Source organism: Chlamydotis macqueenii, chromosome 2, assembly GCF_036417535.1.
Source record: "Chlamydotis macqueenii isolate bChlMac1 chromosome 2, bChlMac1.mat, whole genome shotgun sequence".
NCBI classification, from domain to species: domain Eukaryota; kingdom Metazoa; phylum Chordata; class Aves; order Otidiformes; family Otididae; genus Chlamydotis; species Chlamydotis macqueenii.
In genome coordinates this window covers 98,145,204-98,165,601 of record NC_141557.1, presented here as the reverse complement: position 1 = coordinate 98,165,601, position 20,398 = coordinate 98,145,204, and the positions used below count along the sequence as shown (strand labels likewise).

The following is a 20,398-nucleotide window of genomic DNA, read 5'->3' as shown; positions in this document are numbered from 1 at the left end:
TTTAATGTAAAAACTTGCATTTTGTTCATTCCTAAAGCACTTATGATTGACTCTTTTTTTAAATGTTGCTTATTTTAGGATCTTGCAACTCTGACAGCACTCGCACAAAAGAAATAATGCTGCTAAATCACCCATGGCTGTAAAAATTTAATCAAAATGTTACCTGCCAAGGAATAGGTCTGACTAAATCACTCAGTATAGTCTGTTCCAGTGCCACACTTTCAGAAGGTATCAATCCCTAGCAAACAGGAAATATTTAATTCTTCTATGAGAATCAGAAGTCTGACGCACTTTAAATATGAAACAGTTGTTAGAGCACTATGGGGGAATTTCACCTTATCATCACGGGTACCTTCCGGCAGGATGAAGCTTTGCTTTGAAAAACCAAAACTCTGATAGGAATTCAGTGAATCTACAGTTAGGTCCCAACAACATCCCAGAACAAAGCACTTTCATAGCAAATTCGGCAGCACTCGGTGGAAATGAATGGAAGTCTGTAAAGGATTTTTTAATTTTGGCATTTGATTCTCAACACATATGTGTTACAGATCAAGAGTACAAATACATTGACTTCTTGATGACCAGGGCATGGACAGGTTCCAGAGAATGACTTTTATCATCCAATATTCTCACATCAGCCAGAGCATATCAGACACGCGGAGTCGCAGGTCCTGTTCTGGTAGAGCCCTGCCAAAGCACTTTAAATTGCGCCAGTGTGAATGCAGTATGCAGCCTGAATCGCATCCTCAGTTTTTGAAACGTGTTCTCAGTACTTTCTGGTCAATTATGTCTCAGCACACGTCTTGATCTATTACACTAAGTGCTAAAAATTATGCTGTGTTTCCTGGGTTTTATGTAGGACTTGAAGAAAAGGAGAAAGAGGTTAAAAAAAAAGTCCCAGACTAGCTAAGTAATGTAGTAATTAGCTGCCGACAACCTGAGGCTTAGAAGAATCATTTTTTTTCATCTCAAAATATCTTTTTCTTAGTAGGGTAGAAAGCATATAATCACTTCTTTTTTTGTTGTTGTTCCCAAAACATTATCCTAGTATTCTGTTTCAGTGAGAGAAAGAAATTTTCATGTTGTGAGTCTGTTTCTTAGAATAATTTGGGCATGAAATTTAAAAAATATTTACTTACACATCCTCAGTTCAAACCTTCATACTTCTTGGGTGTTCTTATAGGAATATGTAAATGCTCCAAAAATATTTACCCTCATTTCCAGATAGGATGTTGCAGCTACCAGGGAGTTCCAGGCTGCTACCTCTAAATTGTCATTGATAACTAGACTAGACAACATAAAGCTAGCTAGGAGTGTGCACCTCATCTCTAATCATGCTTTTGGCTGCCATACACACATAACCTTGCTCAGGCTAATCCGAGTAACTATTGTGTATCAAAAGATGAGGGATGTCCCACAAATTAATTTTTTTTTGGTGTTATTTATGTACCGAAGAATGCAGTTGACAATGCCACTGAGTCATTTAATTTAATTCTAAGAAAGCCACCCACGTGTCTGGTCCCACCAGCTTTGAATCTGTCCAGAGTTCTGAGTTCAAGATCACGTGCAATATTCAAGACGGTGACAACCTGTCCCATGTACTTTAAGCATGTAGAAAATCAATATTTTAAGTGCGTGGAAAGACAGAAAAGGGCAGTCCATTAGAAATGTGAGATACAGTGACTTTGTAGGAGTTATACATAACTGTAGTGTAATGACCCAAAGTCAAATTAGTCAAAGATGATGCCTTGGATACAGCATCGTGGCAGTGAGGATGATCAGTGTCACTTGCCGGATGTCACACTAATTCTGCACATCCAAAAAATGAGTCCTAATTCTGAATTTGTTGTAAGCCTTTTGATGAATATCAAGACTCCTCTATACATATAACAGAAGCATTCACAAAATCATTTCTCAGATAAAGTATTTCTATTTTTAATGTTTATTTATTAACCTGTCAGCATATCAGAAGATATATCAGATTTCTTCTCTGTAACTATATTCCCTTGCTAAAGAGGACTTGGAATTTTCACATTATCTCATTCTAGGAAAAGCATGAAAATTAAAATCTCTGGAATTAAGGGCAAAACTAAAGAGCATATAACATCATTCATTAGTGACACAAAATGATGTTTTACATACCAGAATAACAGGGTCCTCTTGATACCACTGTTATCTCTTTCTGATGCTTGCAAGCAGCTCTCCTGAGGAAGCATTCATTTTGGTAAGTGTCTCCATTTGATCCACAAACAGGAACATAGTTTGTGTGACACTGAAAAGGAAATTATAAAATAACTCAGTTGTATAAAATCATGTGATTGATCTGAACTGCATATTAATATACGGGAAGATGGTTGTGTAAATATGAATTACTAGCAGTAACTTATAACCCTGTTCACCAAAGGAAAATTTAAAATACATTTCTCAATATCACTGTATGTATTCCTTTTGGATCACTGAAATAATAGTCCAAGTCCGTATGGGCTGAACATAGGAATTCAGCAGGAAAGATTAAAAGAACAAAATAACTATGGTGGGACTTAGTAATGGCTAGAGGGAATATGACAAGCATCTAGAAATATTTGAAGGATAAACATGAGGAAGGAGAAAACTTCTTCAATACAAGAAAGTATGACTAGGCACAGAGGGATGAAACCAAGCACAGGAAAATTTAAGGTGAACAGTGCTTCAGGGGAGATTTGCTGATCTTTTTGGTCATAGAATGATCTTTCAAGGGAGATGGAAAACAATCACAATCCCTGTTAAATTCATGAGCATCATGAGTCTGTTTTACTTGGTCAACAACTATAATAATGCTTTTCTATTACTATGCTGAAAAATGTTAAGCTCCAAGTCAGTAGCACTGGTATATTTAATAAAAAGAAAGAAAGGAAAATTTATAATTCAGAATGACTTTGGAGCGAGAAGCCTGTATTTTGCTATTTTCTTACATTCTAAGAAAGATGGGTTATACACCCCTTGTATGTATAAAGTGCACTACAACACTGGGAAACACCGAGACCACCAATCCGCCCAACACCTCCCAGTGCTGCACTGCTCCCTGCTGAACTGGAGATCCACCCCCAATTCACTGCATGGAAAAGGAGAGACCTTGCCCTCTTTGGGGTTGCAATAGTAACTGTAATTCCAGACACCTTTTGCGTCTTTAAAACCCTAAAGGCAAAAAAAAAAAAACCAACCCAAAGGACAAAAAGCAATGAAGAAAGATACAGACTAGCCACCAAATTTCTTAACCATATGAAGTGTATGATTGAACTGGTAGAGTTCACCCAGTGAGAATTCACACAGAAGCAGCAGCATTAGTTAAGCTAAACTGCCCTGAAATGACAAGAGTTTTTTCTCCAAATTCCAAATGACATTCTCTGACAGAACGGTTTCCTTGTGCTTTGGCGTACACAAACCTCAAAATACTCAATTTTAAAAACAGTTTTGAAGGGAACTATCCTTCCTCCTCTGTAATCCTGCCATAGGTGACCAACTGAGAACGAACTAAGCACGCACAGACAGAAATAAATCATGCTGCCAGCTCTGAACATTACTTCTAACAGTTTTGTTATACTTTCCCATAGTGAGTAGCTCTCAGACATTCAACTGCCAGTCCTGTCATATCTCACACTGAACAGTCACTTCCAGGGAATAATTAAACAGGCAACTCTTGGGGGGAACACTACTTTCCAAGAGATAATTCTCCATGCAATCATAAAGTTGCTGTGTGGTGTTTTAAAGTAGCAGCTTCTGTCCTGAGGATAGAAAATGAAAGGCAAAGTGATTCCTTTTTTACAGTTTGGTAAGACTTTAGCAATTTGGTACAGTGCACCCAGAAGTTCTCATGCAAATGTCCTTTAGGAAAAGAGTTGTTTTCTTGTGATGAATTCCTATAATAGCATGAATGACCAAAAGGGAGAGCATCTCTCCATGGACAGGATCTGCTCTGCACAGCGTCCTGTGGGAAAATCCATCTGGGCTCCATCCAATCCTGCATGATTGCAGGGTACCCAGCATCCAAAGAGATTTAAGGTTTACTCACTATATGTATTGCTTTTCCTATTCTGTCTTATTAAAGCAGTTATCTTATTAAACCATTTATTGTTGAGCCTTTCAGACTGAGGCCGAAGAAGAACCCTGAACCAGCTCTCTCTCACCTCACCTCCCCACGGCAGTCCATAACACACTCCCTAGGTGTTGATCACTTTTTAATTTAGGCTTTGTAAAACATTATCGTGTTATCCCCCACCTCCATTATAATGAGAAGGACTGACTAGACCTGAAGAAAGTCAGGATATCATTAAGGTCACTGCAAGCAAACACAACTGAATACTTCAGCACCTCTCCTATGGTCTAATTCGTAAATTTGATTCTGGGGAATCAAACGTCAGTATCTCGCTTTATGTTAGATGACCTGGCAAGACAGAGAAAGCCTACAAGGTGTTCAGAGAGGTCTTGCTGCCACAACATTATAGCCGCTTCAGTGGCAACACTGAAATCTGGCAGCCAGTCGTCTCTGAAGGGGATCCTAGGAGGAAAAACTACAGCTCATAATTTAAAGTTTTAGAAGACCAAACAGTTAAGAAATGCTGCCAAGTCAGGAGTGGTGGCAGATAAGGAGGAGGAGGAGGGAACAGTGATATCTGGAAGGGAACCGAAATCTCTATGCATTTTCCTGAATTGGAAGGATGGTTTGTGCCAGCCATGGCCTTAGCTCAAGGGTGGCTACAAACAGCCGTGCCCCTCTGAGGTGGTGCTAGCTGCAGCTGAATAATTAAGGTTGAGAGTTACAGGAAGAATTCAACCTGCTATGTCTGAATACCTTCTCGTCATCGTTAAGACTTCTTTCCTTAGAGTACAGGATTAATTTTTCAGTACAGGAGAACTACAATTAGCCTAAAAATAATATTGGTTTTAAAAATGGGTTCTTCAAGAAAAAGTATCAGCTTCTTATATGGGCCAGTTTCTTTTTTAGTCCGCATGACCTGGATATTAGGAAGTCATAAAATTTACTACCTACAGAAAATAAATGAAACCTTTGCTTAGGCTAGGGTTGAATTTTTTTTTCCTTTTTTTTAATCATTTCTGGGTTTTGATTTTATTATTTTTCATAAATGAAAGTTACAGCTAGAGTGAAGGCTCATGAATAAACCCCTTCTCTTAAGAATTTTTTTCTCCCTGTAAAAGGCAGTTAGATCCCATTGTTCTTATGAGACGTAAGCTGTAGGATGCCCCCCAGCATAGGTACCCACCTGAATAACACCACATCAAAAGCCAGCCCTGAAACGCTGGAATCCAAAACCAATGTAAGATCACACACGGTGCACTGTTGCTATTCTGGTTCCCCTTGGTTTATTATTTATTGGAAACAGAACACAAGATTATTTTTAAAACACCAAAGGATAGCACACTCCAGGGTTGGTTGATAACACTGCCATGTCTTGCAGTTTTACCGGGAGTCTCACAATATTTGATATGTTTGTCCTGGCTATAAATTGTAAAAAGAAAGAACTTCAGTATTCTCTTTTGTCTAAAAAGTGAGGAGTGGGAGGGAAGGAAGGATTGCTACGATAGTTATAAAAACTGTAAACTAAAGGCTCAAAAACCAATGAAGCAACTTGAACTTGCTATTTATGACTTTTTAAAGTTCAGAGGATTTTTTTAGATCAAAGTGGGACTAATTCACTATTTTCATTCATAAACTTTATGATCGCTGGTGATCCTGTCATTACCTGATTCTCAAAATACCTTAAGATCTTCCAGGGTCTAATGTACCACATTTGGCCAGCAGCAGAGTGAGGAAGAATCCTCCAAATACTGACATTAGAGTAAGTAATCCGTAATAAGCACTTTGTTTAATTTATAAAGCTTCATCTGGTGTGCATGACAACGCTTGGCCACCCTGCTGTGGGTCACCTCCCCTCCCATCTAGGGTCTTAGGGCAGGATGAGGCAAGGCATGGAGGCAGAGAGTGGGTGTCACACTGCACCCAAGGTGTCCCTGGCCATAGAAGGGAGGTTGGACTAGATGACCTTTAAAGGTCTCTTGCAACCCAAACCACTCTATGATTCTACATGCTCCCCACCTCTGCTCATGCTGGTCACGGGGTCTATAGGTGCCCGGCACATGGTGGCCCTCGGTTCTTCCCCACGTCGCCCTGAGCTGACGGCTGACTTATCAAACTGGTGTGGAGAGCAAACGTGATGCCACACTCACTACTTGCTCCCTGAGCACACCCTGGTAAAGTTCAGTCACATACCGCCCCAATCAGTGCAATTAAAAAAGAAGCTTATGGTTATGTTTATAGAAGCTTGTTGAGTGAAATTTTTAAAGCGGCAATTCCACAAATACTTCAATATACTTGAAGACTGGTCAGAAACGGCAAACAAAAAGGTGAGCAGCCCTTACCTGGAACTGACACGCACATTTCAAGCCATCGCCCTCTTCCTTGCACACACCTCCGTATTTACATGATGCTTCGTCACACACCCTTACATCGGATTCCCTTACATTTAACTCTGCAAAAAAAATAGAAAAAGGAGACAGAAAGAAAACTGTAAGATGAGTTGATTTGGAGACTGCATTATCCTTAAATCCATTGAGCCTCCCCACTCCCTTCCCCTGTATGGAAGTTAAATGAAAGAAGCCAGAGCTGTTCCCCGAGCTGCCCTGTGTGGGCTCCATCCTGCTCCCCAGGGACAGGTCCTGCTCCCCTGAGGCAGCTTTGCCTGGTTGGCTCCACAGCTGTGGCTAAACGCCGCCTCACCACACAAACAGATACAGAGCAGGTGCATGTTTACTCTGCCCAAATTCTCTTCCATGTCCCTCCTGCCAGGGATGCCTCCAGTACAAAACCTTCCTCTGCAGAAATTATGCCTAGCAGGAGCTAGGCTCCTTTACATGAGCCCTAGCCCATGTTTCTCACCTGCTACCTCTTTTTGCTTACGCCTCACAAGGATCCTGAAGAAGAAAAAAAAGCTAAAACATCAGAATTTCTCTGCTGGCTTTTCCAGCCTCTGCCTTGCCCACACTGCTATCCTTCAGACTAAAAATAAACCAAAGTGTGTTTAAACTATTACAATTTGCTTGCACTGTAGGAGCCAGAATAATGAACCAAAACCCTCTGTCTTAGCTGCTGCATAAAAATGTGGAGCACCAACACAGCTCCTGCCTCAGTAAGCCTGCAGCAGAGGTACAGCCAGCAAGAGGGAATCCCAGAACCACAGAATGGTTTGGGTTGGAAGGGACCTTAAAGACCATCCAGTTCCAATCCCCTTGCCCTGGGTAGGGGCACCTTCCACTTGACCAGGTCGCTCAAAGCCCCACTCAGCCTGGCCTCGAACACTTCCAGGGATGGGGCAGGGAAACCAAGAAGCTTCCACAGAAATGGAAGGGCTGTACACATCAACTCCATAGGCACCAGCTCCAGCACTTAAATTGCTTAATGGTCACTCCAGTTGCTTAAATGGCTTCAAGCTTTTTTGGGCATCACATCCGAGGGTAGTTTTAAAGAAGAATAAATATATTCTTTTGAAGTAAATGTTTGATTTGAACCGTATATATGAGAGAGAGCAAAGGAAGGCACCGGTGGGATAACGGAAGTGGTCAGTGTCAGCCTAAGTGTGACCTCGCCAGGCTCTGTGGGAACGGTGCTGTTACTATCGATTGCAATGAAAAGGTGAAAATCACACCGAGGGCTGTGGAAAAATCTCCTGCCACTGTTTAAGGCTGCCCTGATATCAAAGGATGTATAATTCAAAACTGTCTGTGCTTCGGCTCGAGTCAGAAACCTCCAGGACTCTATAGCAATACGACCCACTAATGAGATTCATTGACAGCGGTGTGATTTAAAATAATGTCTGTGACTTTTCATAAGTAAGCCCTATCCAGTTAACAGGCTTAAAGAAAGCACTGAATACCAGCCATTCAGAATTGGGGAAAGGTAGGTCAAAAGCAGAAGAAAACAATGCTCGCTGCCACTTGCAGTCTTAAATACGCAGTCACCCTCCCGCTCACAGCAGTGTCAGCACAACGGCGGGACAGTGACGGACACCCTGGAAAACTGCTCCTGTGGGTTTATGTAACGTTACACACCCACACACATAGTTTATATAAATAAATACATAATTGTGTAACAATTCATGTAATAAATCATGCTATGTACCAAATAATTCTATATTGAATGCAGCATAATCACATATATTTTCATAGCACTAAAGTTACAAGATTACAGCTCAAGAGAAGGTCCAGTTACAATCCACATATTTTGTCAACTGTGAGAAAAAAAAATGATTTTTTTTTTTTCACTATACGTCCATCAATCCTGAAGGCATAAACGAGGAGGGCAATGCGTGTAGCAGCGGGTAGTTAGGTATCCCGGTTGCCATCACAACCCTGTGCGCATGTTCTCTAATGTTATTCTTAATGTTGCCATTTATCAAGTGCAACTGCTGCGTTGTAGGGACCGAGTTAATGTGACAGAACATCGCAGCTTTTCAATTTACTGTGTTCGTAACTCGCTCCTGAAGGAGATGTGCCTTTCTTCCTCCTCATGAAGATCTGTTCCGCGAAGGTGAACAAATCATCAAGATTAATTAAGGGGAAATGACTGTCATATCTGAAAGAAGGATCCACCTTTAGGTGACAGCGCATTTGAGAAAATGCAATTTATGAAAGGGAGTAACCATACAAATCACAGTGTGAATAGCCTTCAAAATCCATTTTTCATCAGCTCAGGACACTAAAGAGATGTGGGTCCCCCCTTCTCAACTCTCAACTGAGCTCGCTGGACTCGGTACTTTGCAGCATCTCACCCCGTACCCCCACCAGCAGAAGAAACCCCTTGGAGACTGCAAATCGTGCTTGCAATCGTGAGAGTCTACACGATGTCGAACTGCCCAAGCAGTTCAGTGAAGACTTTGTCCCCACCTCTGTGTCCCCCAGCGTGAAGAGGCATGCAACCACCCAGGAAGGAGTGGACAAGGGACCTCACCTTTATGTATGGGAAGGGAGGGATGCAGCGGGGGTCAGAAACAGTCCCCAGCTAGCAGTCTAGCCTCAAGGCTGAGCTAGGGATGTACTTGTTCCTAACTCAGCTATTGCTCTGACTGCAAAAGCCAGTGAGAAAGGGAAAGATTTCAAAGCAAAACTGTAACAGGAGACGTGAGAATGGAGGTGGGAAATCAGACCCTGTGAGACTCCCTCACCCCAAGAAACCGAGGCTCCTTTTTTAACAAAATATCCACAGGAGGAACTAAGATGACAGAAAGCACACCAGTATAATGGTAATTTAATTTTGGGAGTGGACTGTCTTTCTTTCCACATAAATGAGAAAATATGGATTATAAGCTTTTTTGCATGAGATGAATGTTGAGCAGGGAAGGTCATTCAGAGACCAGGAGCCAATGTGATTTTCCAAAACCGTACAAAAGACGAGACACCCTGGTGACTGGCACTTAAATGAGATAGACGAACTTTATTCTGTGACAGGATGTCACCCAATCCCCGCTTCCATTCAGCAGCAAATTCCAGCAGCTGTGAAATCAAACCTCCGACATGCACACAATTGCATTTGATGGCATCACAAGTATGGGGGAGTGTGGTGACCATAATGATTTCCACATCTACAGTGTTGGGTTCAAAAATGAATAGATGAAAACAAATGTTAATAGAGAGATGTGAAGAAGAACCATAGATGTCTTGCATGTCTGAAATATGTTCTCTCTTCAGTGGATTCCCCACAGAGAGAATTAAAACAGAGTTTCTGCAATTATTTCCAGAAGAACGGAATAATTATCATCATCTGTGAGAACAGATCTATGAAAGGAGCACAAACATGTAGCAAATGGTTTAGGGTAATTTCTTACATGTTTCTTTAATGCTTATCGCAACTAATTTCCTATACATTTAGCAGTATAAGAGAATAAGAGAAAGCCTCAGTGTGATTCATTACGTACAGCGAGAAGACGGTAAGTACTAATCCATCAACTCCCTGGAGAAAATATAATTAGCGCAATTAAATCAGGCTTCAAAATTTATGACAAAATTAATCTCCAAAGACCTGAAATGAGGTATGAAAAACGATTTGCTAGTATCTGTTCAGCCCATACACTTTCTGGTGGTGTGAAGGCTGACCAGCACAGAGCAACTTGCAGGAATTTGTCTGCAAAAACCCATATGAAGGTCTTTTGGTTTTTTTTTTTTCCTCTTTTGAAATGAATTCACCTTGTGATAATTTGACACATCAGTAAAAATGATGAAAGCCTTCTGCATTTCGACTCCTTTCAGAGAATTTGAAGTACAGCTCGATACAAGTAGCTGGGGATTGGCTTTTTGCCTCTGACCTCAAAATGCATTGCTCTGAGGCATGAACCTCTCATTATACGCTAAATTGCACATGCCAAAATGCTGAACCTGAAGATGAAATCAGATTTGTAGGTTTAAGTACATCAAACATGTTGCTTCCATTTGGGTACCTCCAGAATAAAATAAAATCTAAGATGGGCAAATCTGGTGACTTTGTAAGCAATTTGGTTTTTTTCAAAACTCAAGCTTCTCCTGGGGTTGGCAATAGTACATAGCAATAACGAACGGATATAAGGAACCCAAAAAAATACCTTTCCCATGTGGAAGTGAGCAGGTAGGTTTAGTACCAGTGCTGCCAGCAAGCACGGCCTGCCCGCTTGAACTATGAAGGTGACTTTGAGTGACATCACAGGTAAATAAAATAACTGCAAAGAAGATTCTTCAAGGAATAATTAGGATGCCCCTGGGAGAGCTCTGCTCGCCTCCAGCTGCCAGCTCAGGACAAAACAGGACAGCTCTCCCATAGATCCTACCAGTCCCATGGAGACAAACAAGCATCGCAGCTGGTAGCAGCGTATGTCACATTAGATTTCTGCCACCTGCAGTGACTTTGACATTGGCTCAGACACTTAGCTTACATGTACACACCTACAAATAAACATTTAGGCATCTTAATCTAGAAGCTCAGCCCCATCCCATTGCTCTTTAAAAGGGCACCCAGTATAGCCATTCCTGTAGTAAGTTGTATAAATGCTTACAGAGCTGTTACACACAGGCTGTGTGAGTCCCCGTGTGTGATCTACTTAGAATCATAGAATGGTTAGGGTTGGAAGGGACCTTCAAAGGTCATCTAGTCCAACCCCCCTACAAGGAGCAGGGACATTCCTGACTAGATCAGGTTGCTCAGAGCCTCATCCAGCCTGGCCTTGAATGTTTCCAGGGATGCGGCATCTACCACCTCTCTGGGCAACCTGTTCCAGTGCTCTATAACTCGCATCGTAAAAAATTTTTTCCTCATTTCTAATCTAAATCTACCCCCCTCTATTTTAAAACCATTACCCCTCGTCCTATCACAACAGGCCCTACTAAACAGCCTTTCCCCATCTTTCTTGTAGGCCCCCTTGAGGTACTGGAAGACCGCTATCAGGTCTCCCCAGAGCCTCCTCTTCTCCAGGCTGAACAGCCCCAACTCTCTCAGCCTGTCCTCATAAGAGAGGTGCTCCAGCCCTTTTATCATCTTCATGGCCCTCGTCTGGACCTTCTTCAACTGGTCCATGTCCTTCTTGTGTTGGGGGCTCCAGAACTGGACACAGTACTCCAGGTGGGGTCTCACCAGGGCAGAGTAGAGGGGGAGAATCACCTCCCTCAGCCTGCTGGCCACACTCCTCTTGATGCAGCCCAGGATGCGGTTGGCCTTCTGGGCCGCAAGGGCGCATTGCCTGCTCATGTTAAGCTTCTCATCCACCAGCACTCCCAAGTTCTTCTCCTCAGGGCTGCTCTCAATCCATTCCCCGCCCAGCCTGTATTTGTGCCTGGGATTGCCATGACCCAGGTGCAGGACCTTGCACTTGACGTGGTTGAACTTCATGAGGTTGGCACGGGCCCACCTCTCCAGCCTGTCAAGGTCCCTCTGGATGGCATCCCTCCCTTCCAGCATGTCGACGGCACCACACAGCTTGGTGTCATACTTGTTCTGACACTGTCAAAGTGCTAGCACATCCTGGCAGTGAGGCAGTGTAAGTTATTCCCCATTTCAGCCACCGGGTACAAATCTCACGGATAAATGCAAGTTACAGCAATGTACAACAGAACGTGTTTATATTTATTTTATTGCAGGTTTTCAGCTCCCCACTAGGTCCTACTACACCTACTACACCCGTTTCTCTCCTTAACCAATCTTTCTCTACTACATCCACTACATTTTCTCTGCCCCCTTCAAAAAATCAGAGCAACCTTCAAGAAACAGTATGTTTCTTCTTTGCAAGTGGAAATAAGAATTTTAAGGGGAAAAAAAAAAAATCTCTGAAGTAGTGGGGGTTCATTTTCAGAGCCACTGAAGAAGCAATGACCAAGAACCAGCAGAGCAGGAACACTCCCCTTACCAGCATTACGCTACCCCAATAGTGAGATTAGCTAAAAATAGTCTTTTTAGGTTAGTGAAACCACACATTTGACTTCTAGTTTGTACAGTAGAAATGTGAAGCAGGGACATGAATGCAAACACACACACATCTCAGCTCTCTGCAGGAGATGGGAAGTAAAGGTTGTTTGCATGGTGGACACAGAATGACATTTTTATCTTCTACCAGCTTCAGTGTGCCACATTCACCAGCGCTAACCCAACATCTCTTATCACAACTTCTATGCCCTGTTTCTGCAGCAAAAAAAAAAAAAAGTGAGCCAAACTCACCTAGCATGTGCCAAATACTGAAGCTGAAGTGTTGTTCCACCTCCTTTGTGCCTGTGTGGTGAAGATGGTTTATTTTAAAACAAGCCAGCACGTACTGCTCAGATGTGTACCTTTCTAGGCGACAGGAAGCCCCCAGGTTTTGCATGAATTTCTTTGCCACCTACCACCCAAGCCATTTGAAGAAAACACCTGCTATGTACTTCTGCGTTCTCTTCGTCTCATGTTGGTAGAGTGTTTCACCAAAACATAACTCAACCTAGCAGAAAGTGAGCAAGCAGCCACTGCTACCCGTCCCTTGGTCAAGGAGCATTTACTGCTGCAACCAAATGACCAAGTATTGTCTCTTGCTTAATCAATTAGAGTACAAAGTATCACTAAAACATGGTGCCTTCAGAATCACAACCTTCTAAACCAAGTATGTATCATTGACAAAACCCAAAGATACCATTTATTTGGTAATTAGTGAACAGTCTATACATTATGTTATACATATTATTTTGCTGTCCCTATCTGTTTCAGCAGTTGTGGATTATGAATATCTTGATAATTTCCATTGTAGAGTTTATGACTGTTGAATTCCTTCCCAGAAATTGTCTGGGGTTATGGGGGAGGAATAACAGAACAGACAAGCTCCTCAGACAAAATTAGTAATTACTTGCCCAAATAAATAATACTTGCTTGTGTTAGACAAGGCAAAACAAGACAGAATGGATGATACCATCTTGTTCATAGGAAAAAGTATGTGTTTCAAAAAAGAAAACAGACAGTAAGGCAAACTCTACAGGGAAATTATTCAGGGATAAGGATGATCCCACTCAGACACTGCACATTCCCTTTGTGAGAAAAGAAGGTGGAGAGCATGGAGAGTGGAAGAGAAGAACAAGGAAAAGAGCTGGTTTAAAAAAAAAACGAGAAAAGAAAAAGAGGAAAATGAAAATATAGACAATCTAAAACAAAAGTAAGTTTTAAATAATTAAAACAGTTAAAAATCATTTAAATGCCTGTCCTGGTTTTGGCAGGGATGGAGTTAATTTTTCCTCTCAGTAGCTGGTATGTTTTGGATTTTGTGTGTGAACAATGTTCATAAACACCCTGATGATACCAGTTGTTGTGAATGAGACCAAGGACACCGTCCTGCTTTCCAAGTCTCACTAATTTGCAGATGCAGGAAGCTGGGAGAAAGACAGACAGCATAATTGATCCAAACTGGCCAAAGAGAGTATTCCATGCCATAAACGTCATGCTCAGTATATAAGTGGGGGCAGGCGAGGGTGGGTATCTGCCTTCCTGGCATCCATCCTTCCTGCTTGTTTTGGCTGGCATCGTTCCCCCTACCTTGCTGGCTCCCTTTTTGCTCCTTTGCTTGCTGCTCGGTTTTGTTTCCGTGATCGCTGCTCGGGGCGGGCTGTATCGGTCATTGGGACATCGGGTGGTGAGAAAACACATATTGTTCACTTTGTATATTTTTAATATCCTTATATTCTGTTATTATTGTAGTTTTCCCTTTTATTTTAGTAAATTGTCTTCATCTCAACCCACGAGTTCTGCTTCCTTCCCAATTCTCTCCCCCATCCCCCTGAGGAGGGGGAGAGTGAGCGAGAAACTGTGTGGTGATTTGGGCTAAACCATCACAGTCATTTTGGCGCCCAACGTGGGGCACGAGGAATTTGAGATAAGGATTGAATTTAATTGGGAGCGGTAACGGGCAAAACAGGGATTGAACTCGATAAAAGAGCGAAATGATTATGGGGAATTTATGTTCTGATTGTGGTGAAGGGATAAGTGAATTGTTTGTTAATTGTCTACCCACCTTTGGTGTTGTAAGGATATTATTTTGATTATACGTAATTCGCAGAGGCGAGGGGTGGAATGTTCTGGTTTTGTTATGGGGGGGGCCTAAGGTGGCAGCTTCTGTAGGAAACTGCTAGAAGTCGCTCCCCTTTGTTTAGTGGACTTGGCCGGGCCTAGGGCGGACCCGCTGCTGGCCAAGGGCGAGCCAATTGGTAGCAGAATGTCCCGTGATAATGCCTCTGCGATAACGTATTTAAGTAGGGGAAAACAGAAAAAAAACAGGAGAGAAGATGTGAAGCAGCTGAGCGGGGGGCAGAGAGGGGGAGGCGCGAGTCTCATGGGCCTTGCAGGCCTCACCCTCTGGCCTCCCGCCGGGCAGCCAACTGGGCCCGACTCGGTCCAGCCCGGCTGCAAGAAGTGGAGAGGAGATGAGAAGTGAATAAGATGTAAAAAGGATCCTGAGAGACATCTACCAGCCTGTTGTGAGGAACGGCTGCAGACGCCAAGGTCAGTTCAGAAGGAGGGGGAGGAGTAATGTGGCTCCTGGCCAAGATTCCCCTGCAGCCTGTGGTGACAACCATGGTGGAGCAGGTTGTCCCCCTGCAGCCCATGGAGGTCCACGGAGGAGCAGAGATCCACTTGGAGCCCATGAAGGACCCCGTACTGGGGGAGGTGGATGCCTGAAGGCGGCTGTGGCCCATGGAGGGCTCGCTGGGACAGCTGTTCTAGAGGGACTGCACTCCGTGTGGAAGAGATGACCCACGCCGGAGCAGTTCCACAAAGGACTGTGGCGTAGGGGTGGGACCCCACAACGGAGCAGGGGAGGAATGTGAGGAGTTCTTCCCCCGACCATGAAGCAGCGGCGTGAAACAACGTATGATGAACTGACTGCGACCCCCATTCCCTCTTCCCCCCTGTGCCACTCAGGGAGGGGAAGGTAGTAAAGATAATGTTAAGATTGGGAAGAGGGAGGGGTGGGGGGAGGTTATCTTGTTCTCTGTCTCATTCTCCTGCTGTTTGTAGTAATAAATGAATAGTTTTCCCCAAGTTGAGTCTGTTTTGCCCGTGACGGTAACTTTAAGGATTTCTCCCTGTCCTTATCTCAAACCTCGAGCCGTTTTTCCTTATATTTTCTCTCCCTGTTCTCTCGGAAGGTGAGGGGAGTGAGAGAGAGACTGCGTCGTCTGGTCCCGATCAGGGCTGAACTACGACAATGCCTTTTCTGTGATATGGTATCATTTTCTTTCACACTTGCATTAGAAGAAAACAATTCATTGGAACAGCCTAGAGGTTATACCAAAAAAAAAAAAAAAAGAAACAAAATTATTAAAATGAATTTACCCTAAAAAAAAACATAGACAACTGTAGTCTAATGGAATTAAGATACTCTCAGAAATTATTTTTAATTGTTCAATTAATAGATGCCTTGGGTGGCTGATGGCAAATCTGCTGTTTTCAAAACAATCTTAAGCAGTATTATAGGACTAGCAAAACCTGTTTTGTTGTGTCTTGATGCAATATTTAAAACTCAATTGTGCAGGAAAAAAAAAAAAAAAAGCTGTACTTTGGCTCTTGAGAATACTATCCAAGTGAATAAAGCTTGAAATATTTCCCTAAAACTACTTTTACAAGACTGCATTAACATTTGATTGCTTAAGTGCCGTCCAATTTACCGAGGATGATTATACTTTTACATTTCCAGTCACTGTAGTCTCCTTTTAAAACAGAGAAAAACAGAATGCATATGTGCTGCTAAAGTAATTAGTATTCTTGTACACAATAGGAAACCACAGCAAATTTTAACAACTAGCACTCACACAGCAAGGTAACAAGATTGCCTTTGAACCCGAGTCTCCCACACTGCAATTATTCACATTACCAGTGTGCTTCAGACGAACTCTATTCAGTGTGAAAAAAGTAAGGAAAGTGTCATAGTGATGAGTGTTGGGATGACAGTTCTGTCAAAATATTGGATTTAGCCCATGGTGCATTTCTGTTCCCATCATGGGGGAGGAAAAAAAAAAGTGTTTGCAGAGAAAGTTGAGGCACTTTTTTGTTATATTAAAAGCTTTGACAATATTTCAGAAATTATATATAATCTGTAGGTGAATTTTCAGCGAATGGTACAAATCGACTAGCTGTGCAATTGGTTGGAGACAGGGAAAGATGCATTGAGAACTGGAAATGGTTTTCTCTCTCATAAACACTCTTGTATCAAGGTCAGGCAGTACAGCAATCTGGCATTAAGGACATAGGTCTGGTGTGCTTTTCTGTTAGCAGCTATCCAGAACACTGCCTTCAAAAGTTGCTTACAACTCTTACTACAAAAAAAAAAAAATATTGAATGTGAGGATGCAAGGCTGTTACAAAGAAGTTAGCATGTCATTGCATGTTTTTGCATAAAATTAAAATAAATTGTTAGAAAAGAAACATGCTCATATAGCATATTTACAGCAAGATTGATCATAACAAGTGTTATCAATCTTTAGTCTCTAAGGAAACCAAGGCTGTGCAAGAGCAGTGACCCTCCAAATGTGTCTCTGTTGGTTTCTTACAATAACGTTTGCACTCGCTGGGCAATTCCAGCCAAATCTGATAGCAGTAGAAGCCTGGGACAATGAGCTTCCTACAAGTTGATGAAAAATCCGTAGCTGCTTGGAGGGGTTCAATGTCACGCTAATTGGAGGAGTTGAGGCAACATACACTGGGACAAGGCTCATGACAAAATCACAAATACATGCAATGTGTTTCTTTTCACAAACACGTGCAAATCAGTGATTGTTGACTGTTTTCCACTCATGGCACTGTTATGGTCATTGCATACTGAGATTTGGAAATTCAGACTTGGATCATGTAAACGATTCTAAACACATGGACTCACAAGGATACTGGATAACTTGTGCTGCTGAATGCTAATGTCTATACAAATGGATGCATTCTGGTAGGATAACTTTAAAAATCTTTACACCACTTCATCAGCCCTTTTCAGCTAGTGGGACACCTATGAAATTTTTCATTTGCATAAATTATACTGTTAATTCCTGACAGTTGTGTAGCATGTGCAATTACAGTCAGTGCAAAAATGTTATTTGTCCTTGTTCCCTTAATGCCTGCTTTCTCGGTCTCTCAGTCTGCAGAGTTGACGGTCAAACATCCAAAATGTTTCCAAGTGACTTGCTAAGGGTGTTACATCTCTCCTCTCCCCCGGCCCCCAAATTGGGGAGTTTCACTTGATTTCTAGCATCATTGCTTGTGTAAGCACAAAGCAGGCAAGCATACTGCTCCCATGAAAGCTATAGCTTTGGCCAATGAATCTTTGTCCTGAAGAAATCTTTCTATGCCAATTACAAACCAAGGTGAACTCTTTAGTCCACTTCATAAAGTAAATTTGACAGTTACTTCCCTAAGCCTGTAGAAGAATGCAAGCTGTTCAAACACTCCAAAACAGCAGAGCTCGCATTTGTATTCCTGAAGAACCTGAAGGCCAGAGCAAAGTAAAACGGTGGTAAAAACCAACACCAAAGCAACAAATTAACTTCCATAAACATTACAGGGAATTTCTTCATTGGTCTGTAGGTGACCCACGAAACTCAAGTTGGTTCTAAATTGCAAAATGACACTGGCCAAATTCTGATCCTATTCCTGGCATTGCTTTAGCCCAGGGACCAGCTTGCCAGATTAAGAAGATACTGGAAGAGAGGCATCACACCTTGTTGAGCCTCCAGAATTAAAGTATTTGTTTACAGGGTGGGGATGCATGGCTAATGGATCTATCCAGGCATGGAGCTAAAAGCCCGGCTCCTTCTCATGTCTGCTCCTCACTTCAACTTCTTCTGCAGCAGAAGAGAAACAGGCCCTGCTGTGAACAGTGCTCTGATGCAAAGAAGAACACAGAAGCAGCCTTTCTGTAACCGTTTCAGTTATTTCTCCTCCTCTATCACTGCCTTCAGAGCTCTATGCTGCTGTCAGAAAAAGGAGCCTTCGCCTCTGTGGGCAATAGTAAGGGAAGAAGTAAAAGGGCCTGATCATGAGATTTTTGTTGTTGTTGACACAAGAGCTGAAGTCAGCAGAAGGTTGAGCACATCAGACGTGTGTCCATTTACCACAAAGCCCATACATTTTCTTTGCTGTCAAGGTCATGTCAACATATACTCTACTTCAGTGCTCTGGTAGTCCTAATGTGGAGAGAGACTCAGGCTCTGCATGTGGATTTACACTTTCCTCTAATAAAAGTTATGGAAGTTGCCTAGGGTCTTTCTGTTTGTTTTACTTCATTTTATCTACTTTATTTATGATGGAGAGATCAAAGCGAAATATAAACACTATGTAAACCTCACCACCTTCCCCTTCCCTTGTTCTTCTTGTGGTTTCAGTGTCAGAGATATTCTTCAGGATATTCAGCAGAGTCTTGATCCATCAGAGCTCCACAGGCAACTGTGTTCGCAGCTGTGGAACAGCCTCCCAGGTTGTCAGCTAATACACTTAGGGATGCGATGTCCTTCTGGGAGCCATTTTCTTGGAACTTATTTTGAGAGCTTTACAGTAAGTTTGGGGTTTTTTTTTTTTTGAATAAAAAATCTCCCAAGGATAATGGAAAACACTATAGGAAACCAATACGTTTCCATAGATCTTTGGGGATAAACTAACACAGTACTGACGTAGATTATACAGCGCAACTCAGGTTATTATACATACGCTGCATAACACACAGATTATAAATGATTGCCAAAAAGTGGTATGTTTCATGGGAAAAATTAGAAATATTTTTTAAATGTGAAATAAATATGCATACATTTCAAACCAAATATTTTCAGTAATAATATTTTCAGTGTTCAGTATTGACTGAACTCTTTTTTGATGAGGAACAGCACTATTTGAAATAATGTCTTGCCATTTAGCATACATAATCTGAGGTGTCAATCCTATAAATTCCTGGGCAGAGGCATAACCTTGAGCATCTGTGCGATTTAAATAAACTAAATGGAACTGATCATGTATAAGATGAAGAATGTCTTTAAGTGCTTGGGGGATCAAGGACACAAGCCATTTTTTGAGGACTTGATTTTTATGCAAATAATAATTAACTTGACTAGGCCTTCTGTCTGTTGGAGACAAATGTGTAGAATTACAGTGTGGAGAAGTATTTTAAGACACCATTTATTCATCATATTTGAAACTTTCCCTTAAAAGTGTCAGAAAATATCTGACAAAAAATTATCAGGTAGTGTATTAATCTACTCTTAATTATTCACTCAGTAAGGGGAAAATGCCACTGTCTGCAAGATGATTTGATAGCAGAAATATAAAATGTGGCCTCTAAATAGCTTAAATTTTAAACATTAATCATCACTTCCAGTCATTATCATCAAGAGCTATGTGAAATACTGTAATATGTAGAGGCTGCAGTGAATATCAGATCCCCCTCCTGAAAAACATGGATAAGAGCCAGTCCACAACTTACAGCATAAGCACAGAAGTCATACAAACTGTGATAAAAATTAAATATTATCATGTCCATTTCACTGCATGAGGAAGAAAAGTAGAGAGATAAAATGGCTTACCCAAGGCTACAACACAAGGCCAAGGCAGGATGCCACAACAACTTGTCCCTGTCCAATTCTTTTGCTACAAGGTTGTCTTTCCTCAGTCTCATCACCTTCCTTTTAATAGAAAGGTCTTCAATACTACACCTAGAAAATCATTATGGTCATCAAAAACGGAGCAGACACAAAAGACTTAGGGAGCACATGTCAGTCAATTTTAAAAGTGAGAAAAATGAATGCTAACTGACTAAGGTCACTAATGCTAACTAAAGCGCTATGTTGATGTATTAATGCGGTTTGTAGGATTCATTTGCTGTATTCAAATAGCTGATAATCACTGCTC

General features: G+C 41.8%; 1 protein-coding gene across 1 annotated transcript in view; it reads right to left on the bottom strand.

The window, feature by feature from the left end:
- The window catches only part of TMEFF1 (transmembrane protein with EGF like and two follistatin like domains 1), a 124,170-nt gene that overhangs the window by 44,026 nt on the left and 59,746 nt on the right, over window positions 1-20,398 (bottom strand). The window contains exons 2-3 of the mRNA XM_086740484.1: window positions 6,415-6,524; window positions 2,143-2,272 (exon numbers count right to left, since the gene is read on the bottom strand). Coding sequence (XP_086596610.1) covers window positions 2,143-2,272; window positions 6,415-6,524 — 240 coding nt within the window. The remainder of the gene's footprint in view (window positions 1-2,142; window positions 2,273-6,414; window positions 6,525-20,398) is intronic.